Source organism: Dendrobium catenatum, unplaced genomic scaffold (assembly GCF_001605985.2).
Source record: "Dendrobium catenatum unplaced genomic scaffold, ASM160598v2 fragScaff_scaffold_621, whole genome shotgun sequence".
Taxonomy (NCBI): domain Eukaryota; kingdom Viridiplantae; phylum Streptophyta; class Magnoliopsida; order Asparagales; family Orchidaceae; genus Dendrobium; species Dendrobium catenatum.
In genome coordinates, this window is record NW_021319083.1 from 22650944 (window position 1) to 22663404 (window position 12461).

Below are 12461 nucleotides of genomic sequence, written 5' to 3' on the forward strand. Positions count from 1 at the left end.
CAATTAACCAAGTATAATACTCAAGATTCTACTGAATATCATCAGAGGTAATCAAAAAAATTTTAGAAGGTTTGTGTCTAGATCCTTCGAGGTAACCATAAAACCCATTGGTAGTAAAAAGTTTTAGAATCTGGGATTTCCACAATTGATTATTGTCTGCAGTAAGTTGTATGTTAAGAACTGACGTCACATTATTCATCAAAAACTTCATTTGTGATGGAATAGGAGTATCTAACATCTTAACGACTTGTGTGGCTTGTAATGAGATGGAAAAAGCAGGAGAAAGGTCCATCATATACTTAATGGAACCGCTAAGAATGGAAGAGAAAACTTCTAATTTCACTTGTTGTGCACAAGCAGTGCTCTGATATCATGTAGAACTTCAACTCCTATTTTATTCCATGACGTATCACCTGCAAAATGTGTTATACAACAAAGTAGAGAAAGGAGGGAATAGAAACGAATGTATTTATGTCTGAAATGCTTCACCTCTCAAGTTTACTGTATCACCTAATACATCTAGAGAAGAGATGCACAGAGAAGACCATGGCATCAACGGTGTGGATTAGACCGTTAATAACCAATGACGTGAGTAAAAATAAAACATGAATGTCGCATGCACGGTCTATTTCAAAATGTTTTATACCTATGAGCTACATATTTGACCACAAATGTTTAATAATCTAAATATAATACACTTAAAACTCCTTAATCAATTAGCTCTTAAATGTGGCCAGCTGCAAAGCCGTGTCCCTTCGAAATTACAGATTATTTAAATTCTAAAGCATCCTCCATGAGACATAACTCACAGAATGCTCATTTTTATTAATGAAAGTATGAAACTAAAGATTATTTACGCACACTTTATAAATGGACAATTTTTAAATAAGATTATTTATTACTATGATATTTACAAATGGAATGTGAATTGCATGAGTTTTAGGCTTCATTTGAGACTTTCTTACTATTTATCAAAATAAATTTTTAGTATAAAAATTTTAAATTTCGTATTAAAAATTATTTTAAAAAATAGTAAGGAAGCTCTGCCAAATGAAACCTTACACACAATGCCCCATCAAGAGCAATTTAACATTGCAAATAATTTGCGAAGACTAAGGCTTCATTCGGGATGGTTGTATTACTGCTTCTTAAAGCAGTTTTCCAGTATAAAAATTTTAATTTTTCATGCTAGAAGGTAGCTTTAAGAAGCCGTCCCACACGAAGCCTAAGAGAACTATATGAATTGTCAAAATATAGGCAAAATAAATTACACAAAATCGGTGCATGGCGTCGTGATTGAAGACGATATGATGTCATGAATGTTAACACTATAGTTTACAAGAGGGGAGATAATTGCTGATTACCATCCCTTGCTAGATCACGTCTTTCAAGATTCAAATTAGCTTTTTGGATCAAAATCTTACGTGGCCTAGATGTTCACATAACAGAGTGATATTTATAACCATGGAAATGTAGCAATGAGGCAACCCATTAGACAAAAAAGTTTGTAGCTATTGGAGTTTTTGTTTGATTCTCAACTATTTCTTTTAAATATTTTTGATAAAATTGAATGGAGGTTCAAAATCTAATTTTAAAGTTATGATTTGCACAAATCTGATAGAATGTTTTTTGTTGCATCTCAAAGCATTTGCTAAGGCAGAAAGATAGTTTGTTTAACATTCATGCCGCTATATATATAGTATGGTATTGAAATTGCACGCCGCTATATAGAAAAGCTTTTTGAGACACATTTAAAGTTAATAAAATGTGTCATTAATTTTTTATATCAAAGGTATATTAAATAATAGATTATTATACTTTCTTTTTTCACTTAAACGGTGATTGATTTGGAGATTAAGATGATAGAAAAAATATATGTGTTAAAAAAAGCAACAAGTTGTTTTCCTCTCTATATTGTAGCATCTTCATGCATGTGCCATGAAATATCATATAAAAAAAATTGAGTTTTCTCAAAATGGACCTATATAAGTTTATGTAGGTAATCAATTGGCAATTGTATTCACAATGAATCTATTGCATCATGAAAGAAGAAAGTATTTTGATATTTATTTTTACTACATAAGAGACCCAATCAATCAAGCTAAAACAAAATTCAAATATTATGTAAAAATTTTATAACATTTACCAATTGTAGTTCTATTTCCATTTACAAACCAATAAAATTGACCATTAATCATCCTTCTTTCAAAGTAAGGGGTTCAAGGAAAAGTGAGATAACATTGCCTTTGATATTCTCTAAGTTAAGCTCACCAACATTCTCATCATTTGACTGTAGATAAAAAAGGTGAGCAACTCGTGGCAAATTTATCACAACCATTTTGAATGTTTCTTCATATTTCGATGCTTCCATCCATTCATTATTCAAATCTTTCCAGCATTTATCTATAATAGTCCTTATACACTTTTGTGCTTCTGATTCTGAAACATGCTTCTCTTTCATATAACATTGGATGGATTTTGAAACATCTCCCCTTCGGAGCTCACCCTACATTCATGAAAAATATGTTTATTTTTCATCATCATTAGATAAATGTTTAATTGGAAGAAAGCATTCTGTATTAGAATGAGACTAATTTCATTAAATGTATGACATTAATTTCATGTATAACATGTTATCCCACATTACAACTAAACTTTTGATATTATAATAAAATTTAAAAGAAAATATAGCAACAATGTTAGAAAATACAACTAAACTATCAGTTAAATGATGTAGTTGTATTGTATTTATGAATGGTTAACAGTCTGGTTGCGACATTTATTTTTTAAATGAAATTATATTTTTAGTGATAGTTCAATTGTATTAAGAGATAACATGTGTGGTAAAATTAGCTTCAAATGAAATTATATATATCAATATTTACTTACCTTTGAAGTTCCTAAATCATTGCAAAGCCGAAAAATAATAGATGATTGGCGGATGATGCTTGGATAGAAGTCGAAGCTTTCGAGTGATAAATTTGTTAAGTTCTCACTCAGACAAAGTGCCATAACCGAGGTTAAAGGGGCTGCAACTGAAATCCACGCATTATCTAAATATTCATCAAATGTAGGGCAATATCCAATGTAATACCATGTTGCCTCCACCATGTATGCTTTGCATAAATCTAGCCACTGAAATATAATAATAAATTTCAAGAACTTTCGGTAACATTCTCACAAGAAAAAGAATTTTGAATTTATTTATGAGTTTTAACAACTTTACCGCTCTTTTAAGATATGGGAGAATATCCAACCCCTTATCTTCCATGATTTTGCATGCTAAGTTATTCACTGTGTTGAATAATTCTGAAAGGCATATCTTCATGTATTTAGGAAGTGATTTGCTTGTAGCAAAGTCCCACCTATGTAATCAATTGAAGATGTATTAAAACCTATATGTATATTTATTTTTTTATCATGTTTTGTTTGTGTGATATTTCCCACAAATTTAAATACACAAAAACATTATGACATGAGAGCTCCTACTAGTTTTTTTACAAGTATGGCAAAAAAGGATTCATGTCAAAAATGGTTTGAAAGTATTAAAATAATTTTTTATTAGATTTAATAATGAGAATTTGACACTTATGAGAACATAATGGAAAAAAAGAAATGATTCATGTAATATGCAATAAACGCTTATTGTGGTTGTTGTTTTAAGGCAAAACAAATAAATAAAATAGTGCATTTAATAAAAAAAAATTCTTGGATCAAATAATTAATTTGAGTTCCATTTTTAGTCATAAAATAACTTTACTATTTAATATACAAATGTCTTGACTTTCTATGTAAGCATTCTTCTGTTTTTTGTTGATTGAAATAATAAAAAAATACATTAGATAACATAATTTAATCTTATGCCATAAAATGAGTTTGTTATTTTGCAGGACAAAATAGTTGTCCTATATATCATTATTATACAATATCTTATATTTTGATTAAATATATATATATCAATCAATCAATAGTTTAGCACTTATGACATAAATAAGTAGTTTAATAAATTAAATAAAAAATAGATTATTATTAAGTAAACAAAAAACATTGAAAAAATTGCTTGCAATTAGAAGTTCTTTTTGATTACTTACATCTCAACAGCATCGGTAAAGTGTTGTAGTTCGTCCAATGAGCCGTAGATGTCATAGATATCATCAACAACATTTATGAAGCATACTGCTTTAGCAAATTCTTTTCGACATGTTGAGAAACGAGGTTCCATTGCTAAACATATGGCTAAGAAGTAGCTCTCCAAAGGCCATTCCCTTGCAAAACTCAACTCACCACCAGCTAGATTACTTATTTTTGTCCACCACCTAAAACATTATAACAATATATAAATATATGCTTGTGAATTATTAATCCTCATTCAGTTAAATAAGAATGTAATGTTTTTATAATATCTAATAACATGTACCTTGTAATTTCCTTGAGCTCTCTATTGTAGATGCTTTGGGTCATGTTGAAGTCCAATTGAGCAAATTCAAGCAAGATTGGGTCCACATCAAGCTCTTTCATGTTGCGAGCGTGCTCGATGAACATTGGAGCCTGAAGCTTCTGAATTCTATGGTGCAAAGGAAGCTCCAAGGCTAGGGCTATGTGTTTTGCAAGGATTAGATTTGTTGAAGAATTTGATCTCATGCAATCATTTAGATGTTTTAGAGCAAATTCCTTTGCTTCATCTATTTCATCTTCTCCTTCCATAGAAAGAAATGAAGCTTCATAGAGACTTAACAATCCTTTGATATCATGAAAAACACAAGGCTTGAAGCACCCCTTCTCATCTTTATAGCTTTTAACCAATAAATCTATATAGAAGTACAAATTTTACGCATAATTAATTTGTAAGTATTTTGAAGAAAAGTTAAGCCATATATTGATCAAATTAGGGCTAATTTTTTTTTATATAGTTTATATATATTTGAGCCATATATCACTGTCATCTGTAAAAGTGTTAAAAAAAAAAAAAAAAAAAAATCTAAAAAGCATAAGACATGATGTTAAAAAACAACCATATAACCCCAAACATATACTGTGCGGGTGGAAGACAGATTGGTTTTTAGTAACCAGCTGGTACCAATACAATAATATTTTGTTTCCTGACAACTGGCCTTTCATCAGACCAATTGATTACATGAAAACAAAAAAGTATGAGTGAGTTATCACATGATATTATAATATGTACGATGAGTGCAAAAAAATGTAAGAGGTTTTTTTTTTAGAAGTCCTTTGATATCATCAAAAACATAAGGCTTGAAGCATCCCTCAATGAAAAATTATTCCGTCGGGTTACCTGACGTAGAGATACATCAGGTAGCCTATAATATATCGTCACCTGCACTTACTATTTACCGCGTGACCCGACCACCCGATCGACCCGGAATGGACCTAGGAGTTTGCGTTGCTCGGTATTGCTAGGTATTTGTCGATTTTGCTCGACAAAAATAAAAAATACTATTATGTGAAGTTCAATACCGAGCAATACCGAACAATACCGAGTTCTTTTAAGTTTTACTCAGTATTGCTGGGTATTGGTCTTCACATAGCGGTATTTCTCGTTAATGCCAAGCAATACCGAGTAATACCTAGCAATACTGAGCAAATACCGAGCAATACACGAACATAGTAATCCCTCGCCCACTGCCGCATACTGCCGCGGTCGGGTTCTCTGCTTCGCGGGTCGGGTCGGGTCAACCCGGCAACCCGCCGGGTCGGGTTAGGGTTCGGATTTTCGACCCGTTTCTCTACTCGGGTCGGGTTAGGGTCGACCCATTTTTCACCTGGGTCAGTTCGGGTTCGACCCGAACTCGACCCGTGACCCGAAATTGACACCCCTAAGCTACCTGATGTAGCTCTACATCAGGTAACCTGACGGAATAATTTTTCCTTCTCATCCTTGTAGCTTTTAACCAATAAATCTACACATAAGTACAAATTTTGATCATATTGAAGAAGTTAATTAAATGTAAATAATGTACAGGAAAATTAAACCATATATTGATCAAATTAGTGTTATAAATTAAATGATGAGGTTAAAAAACAGCCATATAACCCCAGAAACCAGGAGTGACTGGTTTTTAGTCACCTTGGTACCAAAACATTAACGTTTGACAAGTGACAACTGACATTTCACCTAACTAAATGATTACATGAAAACATGAAGAATGAGTTGGTTATCACATGATTATAAATACAATAGGATGAGTGCAAAAAAAATGTAGGAGAAATTTTTTTTTTTAACAATTTTAAGTAAAATGTTTAATATAAAATTAAATGATAGTGATAGTTTGCAGAGGTCAATTGCCATCGAGCTGGTAGTAGCGGCTAGGGGTGTAAATAAGTCGAGTCGAATGTTTGCCTAATCGAGCTAAATTTGTTTAATTCTTGTTGAGTTCAAACTTGTTTACTGAGTTCGAGTTCAGCTTACTCAAAAACTATTAGGCTCGTGGCTTGATAAGCTCGATTTATTAGCTCTTTAATGAGTCGAGTTTGAGCCAGCTTATGTTACACCTCTAGCGGAAGCGATAGTGGAGATGGCCGTAGGCAGATGGTGGTGGCCTTTAGCGAGCGGGGATGCTGGCGATGGCTGCGACGACCAATAGATAATGGCGGGTGGTGGCAAATAGTGTCAACGCAATTTGCTTGAGGTGACAAAAAGAATTTGATAAAAATAGGCGAGTTTACAATAAACATAAAAAATGAACTAAGGATTGAACAAAAAAAAATCATCTTTGGAGCTTTTACCGAATAAATCTATACAGAAGTACAAATTTTGTTTATAAATAATTTGTTAATAGTTTGAAGAAAATTAATTAAATGTAAATAATTTACAGGAAAATTAAAACATATATTGATCAAATTAGGGCCAATTTATTATAGTTTTTTTTTTATGTTTGAGCCATATATCACTATCATCTGTAAAAGTAAAAATGTAAAAAAAAAAAAAAAATCTAAAAGACAAATACACATGAGGTTAAAAAACAGCCATAGAACCCCACACGTATAATGTGTGGGAAATCAGGACCGACTGGATTTTAGTCACCTGGTACCAAAACATTAGCATTTTGCTTCCTGAAAAATGACAACTGAAATTTCACCTGACTAAATTATTACATGAAAACAAGAAGAATGAGTGAGTTATCACATGATATTATGAATATGTCGGATGTGTGCAAAAAGAATGTAGGAGATATTTTTTAATCACTTTAAGTAAAATGAATGTAATATAAAATTAAATGATGGTGATAGTTTGTAGGGATCAGTTGCGTTGATAGCTGATAGTTGAGGCTATGGGTGTGGACAAGTCGAGTGGAATGTGTGCCTAATCGAGCTAAACTTGTTCAATTCTTGTTGAGCTCGAACTTGCTTACTGAGTTCGAGCTCAGCTTACTTGAAAACTGTTAGGCTCGTGACTCGATAAACTTGATTCGCTCACTCTTTAATGAGACAAGTTTGAGCCAATTCATGAAAAATCTTGGCTTACTTACACCCTTATTGGCAGATGGTGGTGGGCTTCAACAGATAATGATGGGTGGCGGGAGGCAGTGTTAACACAGCAACTAGCTTACGATAAAAAAAGAATATAATTTGATAAAAAATAGGAGAGTTTCCAATACATAAAAATGAACTAAGAATTGAAAAAAAAGATCATTGAAATTTTATATTGTATTCCTTATTCAGCTAATGGAACACAAAATTTGAAGTTCTCCATTTTCTTAATATTTTATATTTCTTTTTCATCAAACCAAATAGCTAATTGATTACCTTTGGAGACCTCAAAGCCATGCTCCCTTGAAAGCCTAAAATACAAGGCCATGACATGAACGTCCTCAGTGAATTCCATTCTTAACTTCTCTTCTGAATATTTCATCAAATTTAATAAATATTTGATTTCCTCTTCAAACTGATAAGCCACCCCAAGCTTTTGCAATGAATCAAAAAGCTCCAGCTGATCAGCAAAACTCTTCTCCTTAATAAGACGCTTCACATCCTCCTTCAGCTTCTCTCTTCTCTTTTCATGCACATCTCCCTGTGTAGAAACATTTGATATATAATAAAACAAGAAGAAAAAGAGCACTGAACGACATAAATGTATATTACAGTGAAAGAAGTAGTATTCAGAGACTGTATTTGACTGTCATCCCATAAGCTCGGCTGATAATTTGTTGTTCTTCGAAGGGAAGTGGAAGAGTTCGAAGCAACAGAGTAACACTTCTTGCAAAGGCGAAGGTATGGAGTTGATGAGAAAGACTGAGCGCTGTGCGGTATTTTTAATGGCAGGAAGAAGCCAAATTTTTGCACAAAATCAGTAGAAAGACAAAGATTTGAAGAAGAAGGGAGGCAGTTCATTCTTCTTATTAAAGAATACAAAGGCAGAAATCAAGAAGAAAAGCTGGAGAAGGCCCGTAATGAAGCAATATCTCTGCTCTGAACGTAGTTGTTTCAATCGTAATTTATAACCCATTTGTTTGTGGGTCCGTTTTTTTTATTAAGAAAAATAATTTTTTTTACGTGGAAAATCCAAGAAGTGAAAAGATCACAAGACTTAGTCTAGTTATAGCAATCTACTATATAATATTAGATATAAGAATCTTCATGTCGTCACAGATGGAGAAGATGAGATTATTTATAATTGTGAATAATTATCGGAGTTTCTTTATGGGAATTATAGAAATCTAATGTCCATAGATGGATGATTAAAAAAACGTAACAATAGGGTTATATGTTGAAAGAAATTTGGTGATGGTGGTGACAATTGTTGGTGGTGCTCGTTGGCTATGACACAGTTGGTGGGAAATACAAGAGAATTATTTAGTTCATTTTAACTCTTGAACCTTCCTAACCCCTATTTACAAGCTTTTTTGAGATGAGCATTTTGGTCATAATTTGAGGCACTGCATCCTACAGTCCATATTGACCATGTTAATTGTGGATTGTTTATCAAATAATTGAATGTCTTAATAATGTCAAAATCAGGTTGTTCGATCAATTAATTTATAATAAGAGCTTAATTTGAACCCATTCGGAATTGGATTGAATCATTTGCAGCATCGATAGATTCGTTTCATCAAGACTTCAGTTTGAATATAAGTTTGCTGACATCAATGTTTTGATGATCATGACATTCATTTTGAAGGTTTTCAATTCAAATGTGTATCAAGATTCGTGTCGATTGTATGAATTTTTTATAGTATCATTTGCCATCCTATTTTTCGACATTAATTCATGTTACATCTAAAAATATATTTTAAAATTTTAAAATCTTCTGCAACCCAAAAATTAAGCTGAGGGTTTTGAAGTTCCCACATGTCCTCTGATAGTACAACATATGCAAATATTTATCCGCACGTTTTAAATACCTAAAACATTGAATATATGGATATATGCCTTGTAATATTAATATAAAACTTTAAAGATAGTGTACTAGCTGAAATTCACCCGGACACTCTTGTCATGTTTTGGAAGCTTGATTAATTATTATATTTAAATAGTAATAGATTTTAACAATGTTAAGCAAAATATCACAAATCTTGGATGAGTTGAATTATTTAATTACAATTTACATTGAATAATTATTAAATATTTACATATCTGCCAAAAATTGGCATGACATGAGTGGCATGAATCGCAATGCAAAATTTAAATTGAAATTTTCAATAATTTAAAATTTATATCATTTTAATTTTCATTTCTGCAAACTTATAATCCAATGTATCGACAAGTCGAATACAATGATACACAAAGTGTTCCAATCCGAGGCTAAATGAGATCAAATCAGATATTTAAAGCATGATTAGAAACTTTAAATTTGTATTGGATGACCAAATAATTTTCAAATTTTATATTTTAAAATAGCCAAATCGAGCAATTTGATGAGATGAATATAACGTCGTGCCAAAGATTAGTCGATTCCAAGATAAAAAGCATATAAATTTAGAGAGAGTCTCATTGTCTATATAGAGGGCATTCAAGAGTTGAGAGAGGAAGAGAGATCCTTAGCATTTTCTAGCTCTCGTCACCCTCGATGTCCATCACCAATTCCCTCTACCGATGACGATCATCAACTCTAGCGGACAACCTCCACCAACGATTATCGCCATCTTCTATAGACTTCAGCCAAGATCTAATCACACTATTAGGCTTTAATTCCCTGCTTTGGACACCATATTTTCTAAAATCCTTACAATAGAGAAATCAGACATTTTATTTTCAAATAATCCTCTCTTATCCAAGTCTGAGGAAGAAAAGATTCTTGTATCTCATTAAATAAAGTGGATTTTTCAACCGGACCGGTTATGGTAATTTTTTTACCTTTTCAAGTTTTACATTTGAAGTTTTTTTAACTTATGTAACTTTTATATGTGCATGTTAAACTTTTGTCCAAAATTAAGACATAAAATATCAACTTTACCGACACAAAATTTCTAACACGTAAGAAAATTAATTAATTTCATTAATTCTAATTATTTTGATTATATAATAATGATAAAATATAATTTTCATTATTCAAGTTTAGCTACTATTTAATTAGTTTAATATAAGTTAAAAAAATAATTACTTTTTTCTTATTTATTAAATTATTTGCGTTCTGTTAGGTGATAGACACATGTCCTCTCCATATAGTCATTCTTTTTTCTTGGAGTAGGACAAGAGCTCGAATTTCGCCCACAAGAATTCTTAAATTTTTTTATTCCAATCAGAATGCTAAGAGTATTGGCCTGGTACATCCTATGCCACAAGAATTCTTAAATTTAAAAATATCTCTCATGAATTAGATGACTTCATTATTGAATTTTGATATTACAATAAATTTAGTAAATAGTTTTGTTGTGTCTTGGAGTATTCGCGGCGGTAGAGAAATATAAAGTTTAGCGTCTTAGCATTGTACAAAGATCTAGTTGCAATCAGATAAAAGGAGAGAGTGCATCACTTATAAGAGACACCAAGATTTTTACGTGGAAAACCTTTGATAAGGGAAAAAAATCACGGGCCAAGTCCAATTTGAATGAATCCACTAATATTTGCAGTTGATCACAAGTAAGACCTTTTATTGGGGGAAGGCCTTAGCTTAATGTAACAAATATGCATCGTCCAGAGTATGTTACATGGTGAAATTAGGAAGAATCACTGTTGATTTGTTCACATGATCGAAAGGGCCATAATCGGTGGGCGACGGAAGTCGGAAGGATTGTAGTCGGTGGGCGACGTAAGTCAGAAGGACAGTAGTTGGTGGGCGCCGGAGGTCATAAAGACCGTTGTCTGGCAACGAAGATCGGGAGGACGGCGTGGGTTAGAAGTCCAGCGTTGGACATAAGTCCAGTGTTGCATAGAAGTCTGACGAATGTCTGGCGACGGGCAAAAGTCCGACGACAGGTAGAAATACGGCGAAATTCTGGTGATGGGTGGAAGTCCGGCGTCCGGTAGGAATCCGACGACGGGCGAAAGTCTGGCGTCGGGTAAAAGTCCAGCGTCAGGTTGAAGTCCGGCATCGAGTTGAATTCGGGCGATGAGCGGAGGTTCTGTCACTACTCAACACGAACAGGACAAGTCTTATCGCATTGAGCTGTGACAGGTCTGGCATCGGGTAGAAGTACGACGTTAGTTGGTGGCCAGGTAGGACTCTAGCATTAGGTAGAAGTCTGACATCGGGTAGAAATACGGCGATGAGTAGAGGTCCGGCGTCGGGTAGAAGTCTGACGTTAGTCGACGCCCAGGCAGAACTCTGGCGTTAGAAGAAATTCGGGCAGAACTTCGGCGTCGGTAGGCTGCCAGGTGAAAGTTCAGTGGTGGTCGAGGAGGAGTCTCTTCCTTATTAATTATCCTTGCTTCCTTCTCTTCTCTTCTCTTCTTGCTTGGGCCTCTTTCTTCCCCCCTTTCGAGCTCCCTTCTATGACAAATGAGGGGTCAATTTATATTTTGCTAAGAGTGGCATGGCTAGTAAATATCAAGAAGATCAATGGTAAATTGTGGGTGGTTTGAATCGACGTCCGATGTTGAATCTTTTGATCATAGACCGCTTATTGGGCATTTGAATGTCTTAATGATATCAAAATTCGATATTCTTGCCCAATCAAGATAATTTTTTGATGATATACAGTTTTGCCCCCCTATTTTCGGACATTGAAACATATAGAGTCTGAAAATATATAGTACAACATTTCAAACTATTTGAACCGTAGAATTATAATTTTCGAAAAAATTACGAGGTGTAATTGCTTCCTGGACATCAACGCGAACCTCCAAAAGATATTTAAAAAATAAATTTATAGATTTGTGTCATATGTGAATTTTCTATCATACTGACATTTATCGAAAATCATTTCAACTCAATTGAAATGAAGAGACTTGATTTGTTTGGACATTAGAAAATCATTGATCTTTTAAAATGAGAGTTCTCTAAGCATCTCATTTGGCATGAGAGGACAGCATTGATAATATTAATCCCGAAAAGTATATACTTG

At 33.2% G+C, this 12461-nt stretch overlaps 2 protein-coding genes across 2 annotated transcripts; both read right to left on the reverse strand.

The window, feature by feature from the left end:
* Window positions 1–2194: 2194 nt before the first annotated feature.
* LOC110092382 (myrcene synthase, chloroplastic) lies at window positions 2195–5649 on the reverse strand. Its single transcript, XM_028695015.1, has 6 exons — window positions 5607–5649; window positions 4418–4808; window positions 4092–4316; window positions 3227–3365; window positions 2890–3135; window positions 2195–2506 (listed from the first exon to the last, which is right to left on the reverse strand). The coding sequence occupies exons 1-6, from the start codon at window positions 5647–5649 to the stop codon at window positions 2195–2197; spliced, it is 1356 nt and encodes a 451-aa protein (XP_028550848.1).
* An 855-nt stretch (window positions 5650–6504) lies between these two features.
* On the reverse strand, window positions 6505–8399 carry LOC114579671 (terpene synthase 10-like). The gene is made up of 3 exons (XM_028695016.1): window positions 8101–8399; window positions 7765–8029; window positions 6505–6641 (listed from the first exon to the last, which is right to left on the reverse strand). The coding sequence occupies exons 1-3, from the start codon at window positions 8347–8349 to the stop codon at window positions 6505–6507; spliced, it is 651 nt and encodes a 216-aa protein (XP_028550849.1). The 5' UTR covers window positions 8350–8399.
* Window positions 8400–12461: the final 4062 nt, after the last annotated feature.